Below are 22,060 nucleotides of genomic sequence, written 5' to 3'. Positions count from 1 at the left end.
TCCAGCTGTAAAATGTGCTGTTTTAGTTTAATGGAATTTGACACAAATCCTGTGTATGTGTGTGGGTGCATACCAACTACCTAGCAATAAAAGCCAGGTTGGAGCACCAAGAAGTTTTTTAATGGGTTTTTATTGATCGAAAGAGGAGGAAAAGTTCATCTGTGCTGTAGCTCATTTTGGTCATTTTCTTTAAAACCTGACTGCAGCATCATGATAATCACAGCTGGGAGCTATGGAATGGCTGATAAGTAACACCGCTAATAAAGAGATTAACATATTATGCCTGTTTCTGCATTGGAAACAGCTCCTTTGTAAGGGCATTTGGCATGTCTGCTGTCTCAAGCTAATTGGCCATAGGAGGATAGTAAATTGGTCAAAGCTCCTTTCTATTCTGCAGGGAACCAATTGCTTCTGCAGATAGGCTAGTGTATCTCCTCATACGTGTCAGCCCGCTAGATAGACCAGACCAAGCAATCATCTCCACAGAATGGCTAAAGCTACTTTTATTGAGAATGGCCTTAATTAATGAATCTTGCAAATCTGATTGTTTCCCCTCCTTTTCCTCTAGGAAATCAGGGATATTTCCACTTGAGTGTGGTGAAATCTCCAGCTGGCCAGGAGAGAGGTTTTAAGGGCAGATGGGGGAACTTAATGTCTTTGCATTGCAGGAAGCAACACAGGTCTAATCTCCTCCAGAACCTCTGAAGTTTTATCTGACTGTTCCCAAGGGGATGCAATCCATCTGGTAAAATTCTTGCAACATAGGTGATTTAAAATAAAGCATCTGCGAGGGACTTCCGTGATGACATATGGGCAAACGGAGGTGCTGAATGTCGCTCTGGGTTTCATGCTATCTCCACTTGCTGTTGGAATGACCCTTAGGGGTGCACACATCTTGTAGAGAAGTGTGCCAGTGTGGGGAGACTAAAGTCATGGTGTGGAAAAGGCGATTCTCATCATGATGTAGAGAAACCTTGTGGACACCGACAACAAGAGACTGTCAGCAATGGCAGTCCTAAAGCCTTGATCGTTGCATACAAGAGGAAGCGAGTGAGTGACAGACTGTGGCGAATGAAGAGTGCGAGTGAAAGAATTTGTGATCCTGATTGAGCGTTGGATATTGGAGTATCTTAGTTGGAGTGAAGCCCGAAAACAGTGGCCAAAGCAGATACAAGCGGTGGCGAAAGTGAAAGGGCTCATGAGACGGAAGAGGGTAAGGACATGAGCGATTGGGCAGAGAAGATAAGAGAATTGGAGGGATCTGAGAGACTGATAATAATTGGGGGAGAGACAAAAAAGAAGAAAGAAAGAACAATAATTTAATTTAAGGGAACTTTGAAGGATTTCAATTGTGGACTTTGGGGGAAATTGGAAGGACGAACTTGAGATGGGGGGAGACTTGAAGTAAGGAATTAAATTACAACTTTAAATATTCCACGAATGAAACTGAATAATTTACTAGTCTCCTTTTGGATTATTGGACTGGAGCTGTAGTAAGTGGAGAAGATTTATTAAAGAAAGAGACTATTTGAATCTAAAAATTTATTTTTTAAACTTTCAAATGAAAGGAGAAACAACTACAGCGGAAAGTGTGGTGAGATAGTGAAATCAGAGACATTACTCAGCAACTCTGTAGTTCTGGTGCGCTCGGTGAAGGAATCTTGAAGAACTGAACAATTATATTAAGACACTTTAAGCTTTTAAATTTGCAGATTGCAACAATTATTTATTGACACCAACTTAACTGATTTTTGAATGTGGTAAATGTAATTTATATATATTTAATTGATACATTAGTAATATTCTAGTTTATATTTGGTTATAACACACATAAAAAAGGGAGGTGAGTGGGTGGGGGAGGGAATGGGATTTTGCAGTAACCTTCCCCTGCCACGCCCACCAAGTCCTGCCCACTAAGCCCACCATGCCCACCAAGCCACTCCCACAGAACCAGTAGTAAAAAATACTTGAATCCCACCACTGCTTACTATTAAATCACGAACAGAAAGTGTTTGTGTTAGTTCTGCTCTCTGAACCAATAGTGTGAATGACATCATTCTTGCTCTGGAAGTGTCATTAAAAAAAACAACAACACCCAACTCTTATGGTAGAGAGAATAAAGGAACTCTATGGAGTAAGTCATATATAAGCCCTGTGTGCCTGAGGTGGAGGATTGAAAAAATACCAGAGGGCTGTTTTTATAGCTTTTGTTCTCAAGATCTTCTGAAACAGTGGTTTAAATGTGCAGAAAAGAAAGACTTCTAATAAAATGCACCGATGCAGCCATAATTCTGCAGGTTGGAATTGAGTTAGCCACAAATAATCCCCATTAGAACAGTGGCAAGTAACTTAGGCTGGTCAAAATGAGCAGATCTCTGTGGCCAGAGTAATTCACCTTATCTTGTCACACTAAATTGAGGCAGGCAGACAAACACACACACACACACACACACTTGAGCCTTTGTCTAAATTGTAATCCTTATAATGTTTTCTTGACTTTCAGATAGGTGTCTTGTTGGTAGATATCAATTTTTTTTTGAAATACTATTGCTTTTCGATTCTATGAATCCCTTCCCTCCCTCCCTTCCTTATGTTATACAATGTGATCATATATTGTTGGGAAGTAAGATATTTCCCCAGTGTACATTCCCTAGCCAAAATGGCTATCTGGTCATGGCCAAAATGCTAGAGTATTGACCCAGGATGGCTAGTATTGTCAGTGTTAAATGTGTTCATTCAGTAAATTAACTGAGATATGGTTTAGACCAGGCTTGTCCAAACCGCGGCCCAGGGGCCGCATGCGGCCCAGGTCACCTCGTAATGCAGCCCAGTGCCCACCCCAACCTTCATGCCAGAGCCAGCGAGGAGGAGGAGGAGGAGAGGCAGGGCGGGCGAGGCGAGGCGCCAGGCCAAGCAGCAACAGAAAAGGTGGCGCTATCAGAGCCCCACCTCCTGCTATTGCTGCCGCCGCCCCCGCTTCTGCCCCTGCTGACGCTTCTGCCCCTGCCGACGCTTCTGCCCCTGCTGCCACTTCTGCCCCCACCACCGCTGCTGCTTCTTCCCCCGCCGCCGCTTCTGCTGCTGCTGCCCCCACCCCTGCCGCTTCTTCCCCTGCCACCGCCACTGCTTCTGCCCCCGCCGCCACTGCTGCTTCTGCCTTCCAGTCCTGCCTCATCCAGCCGGGCCATTTGCAGGAGGAGAGGTAGGCGCGAGGCAGGCGAGCTTCCCCGCAAAATTTGGCTGGAAAATAAACCGTGATAAAAAAACCGTGATAAAGAAACCATGATAATAAAACCGTGATAAAAATAAATAATTTTTAATAAATAATAAAAACATCTCACTAACTTCATTTCCAAATAAATTTAATATGTTAACTATGTTTTCTATGGCTTTTTTTGGATGATCAGGTATTGTTACTGGTATTTTATTTTATGTGCAGCCCAAACCAAATTTTCATCTTCTAATGTGGCCCAGGGAAGGTGAAAGGTTGGACACCCCTGGTTTAGACCAACCAAATTAGCCCAATTGCCTACATTCTGTCAATCTATTGCATCATTAACTAACAATTCCAGCTAATATATTGGGTTTATACAACATTCAAAACCACAAGCTGATCCACCATATTTTATTGAACATGCTACATGAAGTTTCCAGTTTTCTGGCCTACCTAGAAATGCTGAGGATTAAGCCTGTTGCTTAACAATGTTGAATAATGAGCTCTATGTTCTACTCAAGATGCTGTGGGTGATCTTAGGACCCTGAAATTGGGTAAGACATAGAGGATGACAGTTGTGGTGCAGTCCTGCAGGCTATTTTTGCTGACTGCCAGCTGCCAGCAGGTTGGCAGTTCAAGTCTCACCGACTCAAGGTTGACTCAGCCTTCCATCTTTCCAAGGTTGAGAGAACCCAGATTGTTGGGGGCAATATGCTGACACTGTAAACCACTTAGAAAGGTCTGTAAAGCACTATAAAGCAGTATATAAGTCTAATTGCTATTGCTGTCAATTCAAATGTTTCTCACCAAGGTGTTAGCCATTTACAGAGGTCAAAAAAGTCTACTGGGCAAATATCACATGATTCTAAGTGTATTAAATACACTTGATTCAGTTCCTTTGTGAACTGAATTCAGTTCCTTTGTGTCACTGCAAAATGTGAGAGTCTCTTTACTTGACGAGAGCGGTAGATATTAAGAATCCATTTTTGAGGCTATGTCAGGAATGAATTCAATTCTCTCCTCCAGACATAAACCATCCCTACCACTCATTTATCTGCCAGGGATCCCGATTAATCCATTTAGCCTGCCTCGCTAAATTGAAAGTGGCATTACTGCTGATTTTCTTTGGTGTAACTTAAAAGGTATTCTCTTTTCCCCATCTCATCTCTTAGCAACAGTAACAAAGCTTGCATTAAAGTGGAATAAAGAAATGATATTACAAGATCTATTATAATGCCATTATCATTATATAGAACATATGAAAAGGATGTCAGGTGGGACTGACTGCCAAAAGGATCTGGGTGAGGAAGTGAATCAGTGGTGGGATTCAATTTTTTTTTTACTTCTGATTCTGTGGGCGTGGTTTGGTGGGTGTGGCAGGGGAAAGATACTGTAAAATCTCCAGTCAGAAGTGGGATTTGCTGGTTCTCTGCACTATTCAAAATTTCCACTACCGGTTCTCCAGAACTGGTCAGAACCTGCTGAATACCACCTCTGAAGTAAATGATGAGGCTACATGAATCCAGTAATGCTGGGCACAAACATTGGTGGCTACAAAGACAGGGTCTATTGCTTGTCTATTGCGCACAAACTATGGCTTTTCTAGCTGTTCCTGTTGTGGCCCACCGGCAGCAGAGTCCGACAGTAGTGAGGAGTTTGGGGATGAAGCCGGCCCATTCCTGGAGGCTAAGGAAGGTTCAGGTGAGGGCTTTGCATCAAAGGCAGAGATGGGGCCAAGGCAGGCTGCCGATCATCATCTGCCTTTGGGCTCCAACAGCAGTGAACCAGTTTTCAGCCTATGCTTGTGCAGAGCTGCCAAAAGGAAGGCACAATTATGAACTCAGGGTCGACGTGGGAGTAAGGCCATAGGTGGACGATGAATGTCCCCTCCCATCAGAATTAAAAGAGAAGCAGGGCAGAGCCAGCTATCAGGGAGAAGGGACGTGCGAGCAGAAGTTCCTGCAAAACATGAGTCATTATCCCCATTCTGCAGGACTCTACAGGGTCAAACAGAAGCTCAGAGGGCTTCCCAAAGGAGAGGGGACTCTGAAGATCGGTTACAAATGGCGGTTCATGACGAAAATTGGAGTCAACCAGGGATGAGCGAATGGTGGAATGGACGACCAGCAATGGCTGTCCACGAGTGCTGAAAGCCAGTCATACAAGCGATGAGCTAGCAGAATGAAGGTACAACCAAACTAACGAAAGTAACAACCAGAAAGTGAGCAAGAAGTAATATAAGAGGAAGTGCAATATAGTATTAAGGAAAGATATCTCGGCAATCAGAGCCAGCTCTATATGATGTATTAATAGAGAGGTGAGATAAATGGCAAGTGGAAAGATCGGAAGATAACAGCAAAGCCAAGTGAGTGACTGGAGTGACGTTTTTTGATGAATGTTGTGAATGTAAGAGACTGAAGTAGACAACAAAACGGAAAGAAGATCAGAGGAGGCAGGGGACAAGAAAAAGTGGACTGGACGTTTGTCTTTTCTTCTTGTTTTGAGTGCTCTTTTATAGTTTTTCTTATTTTTCTTATCTCCTACTATTTTTGCCCTACCTTTCTTCTTTTTTCTTTTTTTGGGGGGGTTGAGACTGAGACACTTGAGGAAAAAACTTTGTAATAAAATGGACAGCAACAAGACAGTGATTCAGCAAATTTAAAGAAGACAGGGAGACATTGTTGCAACGTGTGAGTGACACCTGCTGGTAGGAGAGAGAGAGAGAGAGAGAGAGAGAGAGAGAGAGAGAAAGAGAAACAAGACTGGACAGAAGATACATAATAACTGATTGTAACAAAGCTAAGAAACTAAGAAGGAGACAATTGTGACTACTGGATATTTTGTCTTATGTTTAGAAGACAGCTTAGAGAACTGAGAGTGACTAATAAACTTTTTTTTTCTTTTTTTTGTGTACTTCAAGAATTAGAGAATTGGAACTGAACTTCTCCCTTTTTTCTTTTTTTCCCCTTTTTTACATCTCTTGGATTTTGGAAATTGATAATAGTGCAAAGGTATATACAATCCTTGTTAATAGATTTAATAGATTCATATATTTGAATATTTGTTATTAGATTCCCTACTAATGGTTTGATATTACTATAAAGTATACAATATATAGAATTATTTAAATTAATCAATTAATATACTCATAATGAAGATTAATTAATATATTATTACAGTATCAGTAATATTATTACATTATATTATATATTTAAAGATAGATACATATAGTGACACCTGACAATTTATGGTGGAAAGATTATGGACATAGATATAGACTTTAAGCTTATAATAATCTGACTTGAATTAACGTTTTGGGGAAAAGGAGTAGAAGAATATTAATATAAATTATTAGTATAATATTGATGTTAATAATGGAAAAAACTGGGATTACTGAGTATCAAATAAGGGATTAAGTAATGTTTGAGTGATTGTTGATTATTGAGTATATAATACTGAAATATAGAGCATTTAATAGTGGGGAAGAACAATAGGGAGAGTGGGGAAGAACAGTGGGGAGAAACATTGTGATATTGTGCTATAAAAGAAAGGGAAGGTAAAGAGTAATAGAAGTGGAGGAATTTGAGAAGAATGGAAAGAATTGGGAGTGGTGGGTAAAAAATAACATAGTGATAAGATTGCTTAATATGACAAGTACTACAAATGTATCTAATATAGGTACAATTAGGAAGATTCCCAGACAAATGATGACAATGACAGCCATCGCAAGTCCCTCCACACAAAGGGCTTTTGATGAAATGCTTCCAAAAGAAAGATCAAATTATATAAAGGACTTACAAGGCCTAATGTTGAGTATGCAAAAGATGATGGTCAAAAATCATGAAGACATGAAGAATGAGATGTGGGCAGTGAGAACTGAACTAAAGGAAAAGATACAAATGATTAACAAGAAATTTGAAGCTTTTCAACAAGAAGTCAGGAAAAACCAGGAGAAAATTGTGGAAATTGAAACTAAGATGATAAGGAAGAAAAAAGGATTGACAAGTTAACGGATAAACTGGAAAAAGCCAACAAATTATTAGAGACAATGGTAATTTTCTTGGAGGTAGAAAAGGCAGCCCACTACCTAAGATTTCAAAATCTGAAGGAAGAAAAGGAGGAAAATCTACTGAAGGTGATGGTGGAGATATTGGCAAAGACGTTAGGGATGGACAAAGAAGAGATGTTTACAGAGATGGATGAGTTGTACAGAGTTCAGACAAACTATGCAAGGAGGTTTAACCTCCCAAGAGAAGTCAAAATCCAATTAGTTAAAAAATCAATCTGGGATGAAATTTTACACAAGACAAGAGACAAGCCAATGGAATATGCTGAAAAACAAATAATGGTGTTAAAGCAAATACTGAGAAGAGTAAGAGAACTAAGGAGGCCATACCACTTTCTAACATCAACGTTGATAAAATATAATGTGAACTTTAGGTGGTTGGTACCCAAGGGTATCATGGTGACATGGCAAGAAAAAAGATATAGGCTGGATTCACTTGATAAAGTGGAAGACTTCTTTGACCAGCAATTTACAAGTGAAGATGAAATACAAGAAGCAATTTCACAGAAGGATCTGATAGAAAGAAAAAGTAAGGAAGCAACAAACACAGAAGGAAATATAGTAGATAATAAAGAGAGAAGATATAAAAGAAGAGAAACTAGGGAGGAAAATAATGAACCTAAGGAAATTAGAATCACAAGAAGTACTAGACAGAGGAACAAAGAAAAATTGGGACAGATGTAAATTGATATCATTGAACATTAATGGCTTAAATTCCCCAGTAAAAAGAAAAAAAACTGTTTAAGAACCTATAAGGATTAAATGTTGATATAATAGCCTTACAGGAAGTACACATAATAGAACAACAAAAATATTTGTTAGACAATAAAAAATATGGAAAAACTTTTCTGCACTTGATGTACAAAAGAAAAGAGGGGTGGCACTATACATAAAAGAATGGATTCCAGCCAAAGAAATTTTTAAGATAATGAGGGTAGGATTTTGATGGTTGAAATTGAATGGGAAACAGAAAGATTTTATTGGTAGCATTATATGCATTGAATGGCTCACAAGAAACCTTCTTTCAAAAATTGTATAATAGATTAAAAGAGTTGCAGTATGAAGAAATTTGTATTATGGATGATTTTCATGCAGTTGTTACTAAACTATTTGACTATAAGGGAAATAATACAAAATTAGAGAAGAAAAATAATTACCAAAACCTTTTTTTGATTTGAGGAAGGAGGTTAATATTTATGATGCACGGGGAGAAAGAAATCCAGGGGAAAATCAATATACCCATTATTCTAATAGGCATCAGTCCTGTTGAGATTAGATATGGCATGGATGACAAAAAAACTGATTTCTGAATTAACTGATAGCAACATTGAGCCAAACTTATGGGCAGACCACAGCATGATTAGATTTAGTTGAATGGGGCAAAAGAAAATTGCCAGATGGACACTTCAAAAGATCAATTCTAAAAGATAAAGAATTCAATACTGCAGGGAAAAAACAATTGGGTTTTTTTTCTGAAGAAAATAAAGAGGAGGATACATCTTCACAACATAATTGGGATACAGTTAAAACATCAATAAGAGGAGTGGCAATAAAATATATGGCAAAAAAAAAATAAAGAGAAAAAACAACAAAGAAAACTATTTGAACAGGAATATAAAGATCTGGCGAAGAAATTACAAGAGGAACCACAAAAGAAACAAATTAAACTATGACTGGACTTATTAAAACATAAAATAAACTTAATAGAGAAAGAAGAATTAGGCCATCAATTAAAAATGACAAAGCAATATCTTTTTGAAAATGCAAACAAACCAGGTCATTGGCTGGCCCACAAACTGAAAAAACAAAAAAGAAAAGAGATTGATTATCAAGAAATGATCAAGGTGTCATAGAGTATTATGAAGATTATAGTTGTGACCAGGTGGCACTATTGTTCTTAGATGCTAAAAAGGCTTTTGACAATGTGAAATGGGATTTCATCTTGCAGCAAATCAAATATATGGATTTAGGACAAAAAATTCTTAATGTTATATTGGCAATATATGAAAAACAAGAAGCTAGAATTTTGGTGAATGGGGGGACAACAAATAAATTTGAAATTCAAAAAGGAATTAGGCAGGGATGCCCACTATTGCCACTTTTGTTTATTTTGACTTTGAAGGAGTTAGTAAGAATAATTAGGAAAGAAAAAAAAATTAAAGGTTTAAAAATAAAAAAAGAAGAGTTTAAATTGCAAGCCTTCATGGACAATCTACTTTTTATTTTAGAAGAACCACAACATTTGGGACCAAAGCTTATAGAAAATTTAGAAGAATTTGGAGAAGTCGCAGGGCTAAAACTTAATAGGCAGAAAACAAAAATAATTACCAAAAATATGACAAATAAACAAAAGGAAGCTTTAGTAGCGAAAATGGGCATTCAAATTGTAGAGAAAGTTATAATTTCAGTGAGACATAACGACACTTAAAAAAGATAATTGTGATCCATTAATAAAATGAATATCTGAAGATTTGGAAAAATGGGATAAATTAAGACTATCCTTCATGGGAAGGATAGTTGTAATAAAGATGAATGTATTGCCCAAATTCAAAAAGCTCCCATAAAATTAGAAAAAAGTTTTTTGATAATTTGAATAAAATAACATTGAATTTTATATGGCAAAAGAAAAAAAAAAAACAAGAGTTAAACTGAAGTTGTTGCAAGATGCCACAGAAAGAGGAGGATTTGGCCTACCCGGCTGGAAACTATATTACAGGGCTGCAATTTTAACTTGGGTGAAGGATTGGATAAACCATAGAAATAAAAGAATATTAACATTAGAGGGTTACAATTTGCAGTTGGGATGGCATACCTTCCTCTGGCAGGATAATCAAAAGGGCTAATTATGTTCAAAGACGCAAAGTTAGACAGACTCTACATGGAACAAAATTAAAAGACAAATTTACATAGAAACACCTATTTCATTATCAACTTTAGAAGCATTGATGCATCCACATCTACTTAGACAAGGAAAAATTATCACCTATCAAGATATATTAAATGATGAAGGGGAATTACAATCTAGACAGGATTTGAAAGATCAAGGAATTGATGTGGAATGGTGGGCCTATTTGCAACTCCAATCAAAATATTTAAGGGATAAGAAAGAGTGGGGAATTAGTAGAATTAAAGAAAAAGTGGATGAAGTGATATTAGGAACCTATGAGAAAATGTTAAAAAAATCTATGAAGTCTTATTGGAATTTAAATTGGAAGAAGAAAAAGTAAAGGAAATGATGGTGATATGAATGAAAAATTTTGGTTATAGCATCAATTTAGATGATTGGAAAATATTATGGGAAAAGAAACAAAAAATGAAGTTAGCCATACTCTTTAAGGAAAATTTGTATAAATTATTTTACAGATGACACATACCCCCATCAAGATTGGCAACAATATATTCAAAACTCTCCCCCACTTGCTGGAAATGCAATAAAGAAAAAGGAACATATTACCATATATGATGGAAATGCAAAGAGGTCCAAAATATTGGCAACAATACAGAAATGGCTAGAAGAAATATGTAGGATGAAAATAGAGAATAGACCAGAGTTGTTTCTGTTAGGGATTAATATGAGGAAATATGATAAAGACAATATATATTTAATAATTCATATAATTACCACAGCAAGATTGGCGTACACACAACAATGGAAAAGTAAAGACACTCCAAATGGAATTTGAAATAATTAGGAAAATCTGGATGTGCACAGAAATGGACAAATTGACAAAGGAATTAAAAAATAAAGACGAATTGGATTATTATAAAATATGGGACAAGTTTTACAGTTGGTTACAGAAGAGATCAAGGGAATAAGGATTGACTAAATGTATATAGAATGAAAATATATATTATTATTATTGGACTTAGCAATGTAATGACAAAAATGGATGTTAGGATGTTGTTTCCATGTTCAATATTTTTAATGTATTTTTTGTTTTTGTTTGTATTTGTTTTGCTTAAAGAAAAAAAGAATAATTTTAAAAAAAGAATTAAAAGAGAAGCAAAAGGGGAGGGGGCTTTTTGCAGGAAACAACTTGCTCATTTGTTCATTTCTTTGTTCCATCCTCGTGGAGATTTGCCTGTATAACCCAGCCCTTCCCTGCCAACATTGAGTGTGGAACTATTTACCAGGCAGTGTTCCAGGATTGTTAAAGGTCTGAGCTAATTAGTATACCTTTGCAAGACTGTTTGCCAAGTCGTTGGCTGACTGTGAATAAAATAATTTCACATTACTGTTATAAAAAGGGGTTTTGCTGGGACTCAGAATTGGGGCACTCTAAAAGTTTTGGGAACTTAGAGAGGGCTGTAAAGCATTATGAGTGGAATATAAGTCTAAATGCTATTACTATTGGGCTGGAAGAGACCTCAGTAGTCTTCTAATTCAACCGCTGTTCATGACAGGAGCCTCATGCCACCCCCGTCAAATAGTTATCCAATCTGTTTTCACAGTTTCTGCCAAATATAGATTTCCATTTAAATATATCAAAACTGATAGTGTCTGTGTCTCTACCAATGTACTGAATGTGTATTACCCACATATTGCTAGTATTGTAAACTGTTTCCTTTGCATACCTGTATTTTTTAAGGTGTGGGTGTGGATGATGGGACACACATCATTTTTTAAGAAGTGAATTTTATATATTCTGTTTTACTTATGAAAATTATTTCTAACTTTTTCTTTGTAGCACTTGAAGTAGATTTGTAAAAATAGCCCCAGGAGCTACCTGTCTGGATAAGACTAGAAATAGATTTTAATGGATGGAAACTGTCAGCTAGATAGTATCCCATTAGAGTAATATTTCTTTGTTCCCACTCGGTTAAATTCTCTGCCAGCAAATCACAGAGTAGAATTGGGTTTCAAGGAGGTTTTTTTTTTTTTTTTGCTCAAGTTGATGATGATCATAATGGGAGCAACAAACTGCTACTGTTTCTGAGATTTCTCTTTTTGTCTCCATGGGAAGATCATGGCTATCCATACTTACTGCCTTGGTATCAAAGAGGATAGTATTAAGATCTTGGTGGAAAATAAACAACTTTAAGAAAAGCAGAAGGCAAAAAGCAGTAAGTTATGTTCCATGGCAACCTAACCCCAAGACATAATTTTAAATCCTTTTGTAAATAAATAAATAAATGAGTGAATGAATGAATGAATGAATGAATGAATGAATGAATGAATGAATAACATAGATTGGAGAACAGAGGGCAAGTGTAATCAATAAGAATATTCAATTGGTGAAGAGTATATAGGAAAAGAGCTGGATTAGTCTGTAGTGTCAAAGGAAATGAGCTGCAGTTTGTGAAAGCATTTTCTTTTTAATAAAAAAGAAGTCAGCTGAAAATTTATTTGAAAACTGAATTTTTTATTATTATCAACAAATATGGTCAGTTGTTTTCCTTGCAGTGACAGGCTTCCTTCATTTTCAAGAAAATGTCTGCCATGCATCCATGCCTGAATAATCACAGTTTGATGGTCATTCTTTCAAGTAAAAATGGTATTCCGTGAAAAAGCAACTGGTCTGACTTGCAAATCAGTTGCACAAGCGCTTTTCCTAGACACAACCATCACATTTTGGTATGCAGCAAAAATGCTTTAGGCATACTTCTTATTTCACCACACAAAATATTAAAAATACATTGTGCTGCAGTAAAGATATAATAAAATTAAGAATAAATATTCTTAATTTTATTACATCTTGACTGCCTTGATTTATGCTAAGGCACTATGGTGTAGTCCTGAAAGGATGAGAGAGAATAAATGTTGAAAAGGCTGAAAAAGAAAAAAAAAGCCTTGGTCTGAAAATAACTTTAGTTTTGTAGGCCCTCTGAAAAGGTTTCTGAGGTCAATCCCTGGTGAACACATGTAGGACCAATTGAATGTGCTCTCACATCCAGAATTAATCAGGAAATCAACCAAGATCAGCTAGGTGTTGTCACATAACAAGGTCAAAATATCAGGTTGCATGTGTGAATGTGAGCTACTGCTTTCCAAAGCAAATATTATTAGGTCATAGAGCCTAATAGGCAGCTTCCTGCATTCAGTCAACATTTTGTGAACATTTGTTGGTTTGTTTATTATAACAACAGTGGGCCCCATTCTTCCTTTTTCTTCTTCCCTTCTTTTTTTCCCTTCCTTTGCCTCCTTCCTTCCTTCCTTCCTTCCTTCCTTCCTTCCTTCCTTCCTTCCTCCTAATCTCCTTGTTCTTTTCCTTCATCTCAAAAAGCAAAATGACAAAGCAGTCTACTAAAACATTTCAAAATTAAAAGCTTGTAAAATGTAACAGAAGAGCTGAGAATTTCAGCAGTACTAAGCCAGCAGAAGAAATAAAATTAAATATCCTGAAGAGTTTAAATTTAAAAAATCCAGGAACAGGGGAAAAATCATCTTTGATTAGTAAGAAATATAATCTGGACAATAGAAGGAAAAGGAGAAATTGGGATAGGATATCAAGATGAGCAGATAATGTAAAAATGAGATAAATTAGAAAAATGTGATATAAAATAATGTGTTACCTGCTTTGTAAAGATCTATGATGGAAAGCGTTTTTTTTTTAGTGTTTAATGATGTTTTGTCTTGTTTGTTTCTTGTTAAAATTAATAAAATTTGTTTCAAAAAAAAAAAAGAAATAAAATTAAATTTCCTGAAGAGTTTAAATTTAAAAAATCCAGGAAGAGGGAGAAAATCATCTTTTATGAAAACTACTATTTATAAGCATCTGTGGAATTTTGGTCTCTTTTTATGTTGTTGGTGTTACTGATATTATTATTATTAAAACTGTTATTCACCCTAAAATACAGTCCTAATGACAATCATATCTGAAGTTGCTATTTGGTCTGGAAAAGAAGTTGCAGAGTGTGATTTTTCTCAGAATCTTAATGGGAGAGATAATGTGTTAGTGTAAAGATAATTCTGGAGATGATACTAAAAGAAAGAACTAAACCAGTTTTAAGAAGCCCTTAAGTGACCACTTAACAAAACCAAATGCAAGATCATCACAGAATTTTATTTAACCAGATTAATTAAAAGCAAAAAGATTAAGTTACAGAAATCTTGACAACTGTATAATTGGGAAGTAGCTTTCTGGCCCTTGCTTCCATTACTAATAGTATTGACAGTTTTAAGTTGGTGGAAGAAGAGGAGATAGGAGCATCACATCAATGACCTAAAGAGTGATGATGCCATGTCAATATAAAAATGGGTGGATTTAATATTATAAATATGCAGGCATTATTTTTCTATCAGATACCAGAGTATCTCTTTTGCTTAATTTCTCAAGAGACAATAGTGAAAAATCAAGTCATTGATTTTCAATAATCTGCCATAGAGCTTTGGAGGTGCTGCTCTGTACATTTCAAAGAAAGGCATGCCGCCTATTGGTCATGGAAACTGGAGGCCTTCTCATAACAAAATGGCAGCCAGAATAAAGCCCAAAAGAGAAGATTTATAAAATGTCAACATACTGCAATACCTTGTGCAATGTGAGAAAAACAAGCAGAGTGAATAAATCCCATCAAAAGATAACTTTCAGGGAAAAAAAAGTCTTATAATCTGCAACTCCTACACTACAGAAACATTTGGACCATACATCTACACCAGGATAAAGCAATAAATACAATGTGATGACCCAAAGTATAACACAAATGTAACAAAATCCAAAACGTAAATAAATGTCCTTTAATGCCTCCAACTTGGCCCCACTGTTCAATAATTCTCAGTTGGAGATAAAACGTACTCAAAAATAGTCTTCAAAAGAAAGCAATACAGTCTGAACCTAATGAGCAGATAGAGGTGAAATAAAAAACCAAACTACAATGACAAAATTTCCACAATGAACCAGGATAAGTAATTACCAAATTCAAGGAGATAATAAGGCACAGTCTGTTGGAAGGACGCCAACCAAGATAACTTCAGCCCGAAATAAAACACACTCTGCTTCTGGCAACACTGTGTTGTAATCATCTCTCTTATATACTAGTCTCCCCAGCTGCAACCAATGAGGAGGATGGCCACTTGCTCTCTTGTAAGCCAAGTTGTTTCCTTCTCCATTCCTCCCTGCGTGTCCTAGGATACAGAGGGGATGGCCCTGGTTCTTCCTCTGACTGCCCAGCTGGCCTCTGCCCTTCCCCAGTCTCCTCCACAACCTCCAGAGCCACACCTCCAATCCCTGTTGGCTGTTCCTCCTCTCCCTCAAGTCCGACTCTATCAAGGGCATGACACACAATTTACATAGACTTCTGCAAAGCCTTTGACTCAGTAGCGCATGACAAATTATATCGCTGAAACTTAGTTCTTATGGCATCTCCAGACTCCTACACAAGTGGATAGCTATGTTCCTGTCAAACAGGCAACAAATGGTCAAAATAGGGAAGGCCCTATCAAATCCAGCACCAGTTAATAGCCGTGTCCCCCAAGGCAGTGTCTTAGGACCCACACTCTTTCTGCTTTACCTCAATGACCTATTTGACAACATTAAAACAGCTGCATCCTCTTCGCTGATGACGTAAAATTATTTAACATTACCGACAATGCTGCTGCCCTGCAAAGCAACCTTGACTATGTGTCAGAATGGTCATGCAATTGGCAACTCCAAATTTTAACTAACAAATCCTCTTGTCCTACAGATTGGCAAAAAAACCCGGAACACCAAATACAAGTTAGGTGGAAGTGATTTCATAGATGACCCTCACTCTGTCAAGAACCTAGGAGTACTTATCTCAAATGATCTAAGCCCTAGAGCTCACTGTAACAGCATTGCAAAAAAGGCTTTAAGAATTGTTAACCTTATTTTGCAAAGCTTCTTCTCCAGCAACATTGAATTGTTAACTAGGGCATACAAAACCTTTGCCAGACCAATTCTTGAATACAGCTCATCCACCTGGAACCTGCACTGTATATCGGACATTAACACAATTGAGCAGGTTCAGAGGTATTTCTCGAGAAAAATACTCCACCCCTCCACTTACAATAGAATTCCCTATGTCTCCAGGCTCAAAATTTTGGGCCTGGACAATCTAGAACTGCACTGCCTGTGGTCCGATCTAAGCATAGTTCGCAAAATTGTCTGCTGTAACATCTTGCCTGTCAACAACTTACTCAGCTTCAATCACAATAATACACAGGCAAACAACTGATACAAACTCAAGGTAAACTGCTCCAAACTCAATTGCAGAAAATACGACTTCAGCAACAGAGTTGTCAATACCTGGAATGCCCTACCCAACTCCCTTGTTACAGCCTCAACCCCTCACAGCTTCAACCTTAAACTGTCTACTGTGGACCTCACCCCATTCTTAAGAGGTCCTTAAAGGCAGCGTGCATAAGCACACCAGCGTGCCTACCGTCCCTGTCTTACTGTCCCCATTTATCTGTATTTACTTCCTTTGTTCATATTTATGTTCATACTTATACTTGTTATCTTGTACATGTTTGACAAATAATAAATAAATAAATAGCCCTGCAGCTGCATAATGAGTGGAGAAAGAGAATCAGAAGGGACCTTCCATAATTTCTCAGGCTATAGAAGCCCTGGTGGCACAGTGGTTAGAATGCAGTGTTGCACACAAACTTTCCCCACAGGCTGGAGTTCAATCCTGATGAGGCTCACGGTTGAATCAGCTTTCCATCCTTCTGAGATTGGTAAAATGAGACCCCAGATTGTTGGAGACAATTTGCTGACATTATAAACTGCCCAGAGAATGCTATAAAGCACTATGGGATCATATATAAGTCTTAAGTGCTAATGCTGTAAAGGAGATAGTGGGAGACTTGTATTTTCAAACTTTCAAAACAGTAGAATTAGCTCTATCTAGTCATGTTTTCTGTCTAGTTTATCCAGGAATGGTGGATATGTTGAATCAATTACAATTTCCATTCAGCCTTCACATAAACTATATGACAGATTTAGGGTATAATTGACAGTGGCCAAGTCTGAGTTCTCTCTGAAATGGAGCAGTTTGCTAAAATTAATAAGAACTCTCCAGGCAACCACTCAACCTGTTCTTAAGGCCACTATTTAGAACTTCCTCCAAACTCCCTTCCAACACTAGTTCTATCTTCCTTCTTTGTTTTTCTTCATCCATTCCCAAGCATTCTCCAACCAACAATTGGTTGATTTCATTTTTTGCTCAACCATATATTAGATATGAAGAGCAAAGAAAATGAGATCTGAGTGTCCTCCACATTCTTCTCAAATATGTAATTCAAAATCACCCAAGTAGAGAATTAAAATCAAGACAAAATATGAATATGTGGCATTGTATCTGTATTTCTGGTAATGTTATGGCCCTCTGCCTGAAAATAAATAAAACATGAAGCATTGATAGTTTGTTTAAAAGCACAAAGATGTTTGGAATTACAGTTTGCCTGACATAAGGGTCTCTACTTCTGAAAAGCAGTTGCCAAGAGAATCCGTTAATCACCAGGTAAGATTCTGCACCACAGCGTCTTCATTTCATATCTTTTGAGTTGGGTTTTTTTCCTGTCAATCATAACAATGCATTAACAATGGGACCTCTGTATCTAGATGTAGGTGATCAAAATGGTACAGACTTTGTGTCAAATATCTCCAGAGCAATTTGTAGAAATTTATTGGCATTATCTATGAGAGCAAGTTAAAAATTATGTTACTAACAAAACTGTTATTCATCAAATGATATGTCAGGTGTAAATGTATTGCAAATAGCTCACACTAGGTGATATTTTCAAATTTGAGAGTCTCTTTGTCTATCATTTATAAACTGGATGCAAAATAACGCTTCTTTTTCATGGAGGTCAAAGAGCTACAGAAAGACATGTTTCCTCAGCCTCAGCAACTTTAAGATGTGTGGATTTCAACTCCCAGAATTCCCCAGCTAGCATCTGTGAACTGGAGAATTCTGGGAGTTGAAGTCCATAAATCTTAAAATTGCTGAGATTGAGAAACGTTGGTCTACTATTAGTTTTTCTCATCTCTACCACATTTGGTTGTCACTGGATTTCCAAATAATTGGTTCCATGATTCCATTATATCCCCACTAGTTCCAACTCAGGAAAAAAACATCTACATTCTACTTTGTCCTATCTTCTGGATTACTTTATTTGAAATGTTAGCTTCATTAGTCTTTCAGCATGATTGAAAGCTTAACAAATTCCATTTTTTTTTAAAAAAAGAACACAATGTTCCCAACTTTCTTCCCTCCACGATCATAAAATCAAAATATCTCAAAAAGAGAAAGTGAATAGTATAATGAAATAGAATTGTCCCTGTAATTGTAAAGTCTTCATGAAAACTTTGCAACTTCATAACACTGAAGCCACAAAGATTCATCCCTATAGCCTGATTTCAACAGTCCAAAGAAGCCCCGTAAACCATTTGCCAAGGTCATAAGGCCTCCATCTCCTGGCCAGCCTCCTGATGAGGCTGGGTGAACTCAGGCTAATTAGTGTCACTGCTGAAAGTAGTGTCTTCCATATTTTGCTAGCACCAGCCTTTTCTTGCAGTGTGTGTGGAGGAAGAGCAGTCAGAGTTAGTGATCTGCTGGGCTTCAACTGACCTGACAGATTTGCTGAATAACTGCCCACTCCTGTCTGCCTACTGAGCTCTGCACTTCCATGGCCATTTGTGCTGTGTCTGCCAGAGACCAAGACCCTCCTCTTGTGCAACCCTTCTTTTCTTCTTTTAGGGGAAGTGATGAGAATATTAACCACATGTAACATTGGATGCAGGTTCTCCCTTGAAACTGATATTCCCGCTTGTACATCAAATTATGACTTACTGGATTCAGAGGTTCGATCATAAATATGTGTGCAAGTGGAGGTAAAGAATTATTTAATACAGAGGCATTCCAAAATATTCTCTCCAGTCTCCCAATCCCCAGAGCAGATCATTCCTCTGACATTTTTTTTTTAACTGCCCCAGCAATTTAGGACCATGACTTTGTTCAAGATTCGGTAAATTTTTGCCTTGTTTGTTACCATCCAGACTTAACGTATTAGTGTTATATTACACACTCAAAGAAGTAACAGAATCAGGGGCAACAAGCCACCATTCTAGATGGCTGTAGGATACCTGACCCATACATAGCACAAACTCTTCATGTATAGGATATGTAATGGACTTCTCAAAGTCTGGAAAGAGGACAGGAGTTAATATTGCAAGCACAGAAGGTCCGCATGCCCTTCCTTTATCAGGAAACTATTGCCTAGATTTCTAGCACATTGATAAAATAATAAACAATTGAACAAATGATAATTTGAGTGCTAAAGCAGAATGTGTGTGCGTGCGTGTGTGTATAGTCAAAATTTTGGCAATTTAATCCCGTTCCCCTTTTAATACATCTGTTTAAAGAAAATTCTGTGATAATCTTGCTTTTGGGTTGCAAGTGTTCATGAGGAGCTTCTTAAAGCTGGCTTAGTCATTTTTTTTTTAGTGTCATCTCCAAAATTATCTTCACACCAATACATTATCAGCAAGAGAGTTGTGCTGATTTTTTTTCCCAATGAGGTAAGTTTGGGAATTTTCAGCCATCCTGCTCCCCTACTCTTATGTAATAAATCAGATTTTTATTTTAAAATAAAAGAAATAGAGGTTATTGAGCAAATTGACATCATCAGTTTTTGTAGGTGCTTCTGGGCAGCAGCTTTGAAAAATTACTGCTATTTTTTCCCATGGGAACACTGACCTCCCAATCTTCCTGGAGATTGACATTCTTAGAATGAAAAATACTGAGCTTGAGGGATAAGGAAGAAAACAACACAGAAAATATTCCAGCTATCTATCAAAGAAGAAACAGGAAACACCTAGAGTCCACAAGCCCACTCAGCCCCATATGTAGGAGAGAAATTGGCAGGTCATTTTTCCACCAGATGCTGAATGGAAGACTGAAGGATGGTAGAGATTCTGAAAATTATTACCCTGGAACTATTAGTTGTATCCAGAAGGAGGAATATCTCATATTCTGCCACTGAAGTTAAAGGTGTGACTTGTTCAATAGAACACAATGCCTGAGATGTTTAATGAGAGTCAAAGTAAGATTTGCCTCCCAGGATGAAACATTATACAATAATCTGAATAATATTGCATAATCAGGAAATCTATTTCTCCAAGCTAGAACCTTTCTTTCAATTCTGGATTTCCTACAATAACCACCATTTCTATGAAGATAACAGTGAAATCAAAATAAGCCCCTGACCATAAAGCCTCCATTGTATGACATAGAGCTCAGCTAGTATATCAAGGAAGGAACGGCTAAGAAACTGTAAATACAGCACCTCGTCTGGGCTGCATCCAGTTGGAGTGATCTTGAGCACTTACAATTTCTCACTGCTGTGTACACATTTAGGGACACACACTTATTTTTACTCAAGCGTTAACTGCACGATCAAGGAGATGGGTACACACAGAGCCTTAGCAGAAGAGGGACTTTAACACTCTCTCAAGTTCATCACACTTGCAATGCTTGGTTTTCTTCTTCACAGCCTTCCTCTTCCTGTTTTTTGGATTTCGGCACCTTCTTCGGCCCAGCTTCCTTTTTTTCCTTTTCCTTTTCATTCTACAGCCCTTGGACCTACTGTACGATTGCCACAATTGAGATGCCTTCCTCTTGTAGTTTTCCTTGTCATTATGAGGCTGTTGGTGCCACATGGTGCCCAGCCTTTTGGCCATTTGAATTACGTTCCAATTTGGATTGTCACACTGAAGTTTTGAGCGTCTGTCTTTCATGAAGAGGAAAAAAGCAGGTAGAGGCCGTCGCTTTCGGCCTCGTTGCTTTCTTGTCTTTCCAAAACCTTTTCTCCTCCTATGTGATTTTGCTGATCTTTTCAAGCAGCGGTTGCCCTTGGCCATTGTTTCATCTTTCTCTTGCTTTTCGTAGGATTGTTTTCACTATTGTATTGAGCACCACTTGGGGAACTCAAGTTATTTCAGCTCTTTGGTGATGATCGTAACCGCCGCTTAAGATGAGAGTTCGCTCTGTGATTTTGACATGCTCTTCGGGACCATGCCTTAAAGGGAGTTAACGCATGAAGATGGCCATGTTGGAGGAAACCCTTCAGATGTTAAGTGTCCCTTCTGCTTTCTAAAAGTGCTTTCCAGGCCAGAGCAACACCTACATTCAAATGTTATGCCATTATTCTGTAAGGGAGTAATATGATTGTGTCCTCAACTTCAAAATAAACCAATGAGAACAAGGACTGATTTGAGTAATTTGCATACTGACCTATTGACTTATGCTGAATCATGATTGCAAATAGTATATCAAGTCACAAGGAACATCAGATGTGCTTTATTGGCTAATAATATATTGTGGTGAAATGTGGTTCAGAATCATAGAGGGGGGGCTGCTTTTCCAGAGGGCAAAGGAACAGCAGAGCTTGGAACATCTGGTGACAGGAAGATATTGAGGTTAGACCCTCCCTAGCCATTCTCAGAGTACATCTTATAGGTATGCAGGTAAAATAGAATGAGATAGAAGGGACCTTGGAGACCTTCTAGTCCAGCCCCCTGCTCACCCAGGAGAATCTATACCTTTTCAGAGGAGTGACTATCTAGACTCTTCTTAAAAACATCCACGCAACATGGAGCGCCCACCGTTTCTGGAGGCACACTGCTCCACTGGTTAATTTTCCTCACTGTTAGGAAGTTTCTCCTTAATTCCAAGTTGCTTCTCTCTTTGAGTAGTTTCCAACCATTATTTCTTGTCCTGCCCTCTGGTGTTTTGGAGAATAATTTGACCCCCTTCTTCTTTGTGGCAGCCTCTCAACTACTGGAATATGTCACTCGTAATTCTTCTTTTCTTTAGAT

General features: G+C 37.7%; 2 protein-coding genes across 3 annotated transcripts in view; both read left to right on the top strand.

Moving 5' to 3' along the window:
* CSMD2 (CUB and Sushi multiple domains 2) overlaps positions 1–22,060 on the top strand; it is a 635,577-nt gene that overhangs the window by 272,897 nt on the left and 340,620 nt on the right. The gene's annotated exons all lie outside the window — the stretch shown is intronic.
* LOC148124888 (uncharacterized) lies at positions 7,263–7,964 on the top strand. Its single transcript, XM_087939412.1, has one exon. It carries the CDS (start codon positions 7,263–7,265, stop codon positions 7,962–7,964), a length of 702 nt encoding a protein of 233 aa, XP_087795538.1.

The sequence above is a fragment of the Pseudonaja textilis genome, chromosome 10 (genome assembly GCF_049901715.1).
Source record: "Pseudonaja textilis isolate UNSWEBS1 chromosome 10, rPseTex1.2, whole genome shotgun sequence".
Taxonomy (NCBI): domain Eukaryota; kingdom Metazoa; phylum Chordata; class Lepidosauria; order Squamata; family Elapidae; genus Pseudonaja; species Pseudonaja textilis.
The sequence above is the reverse complement of the archived record's forward strand: the minus strand, read 5'-3'. Positions and strand labels throughout refer to the sequence as shown.

Coding starts and splice junctions, on each gene's coding strand:
- LOC148124888 (XM_087939412.1), top strand. CDS start 7,263: ATGGTAATTTTCTTGGAGGTAGAAAAGGCAGCCCACTACCTAAGATTT.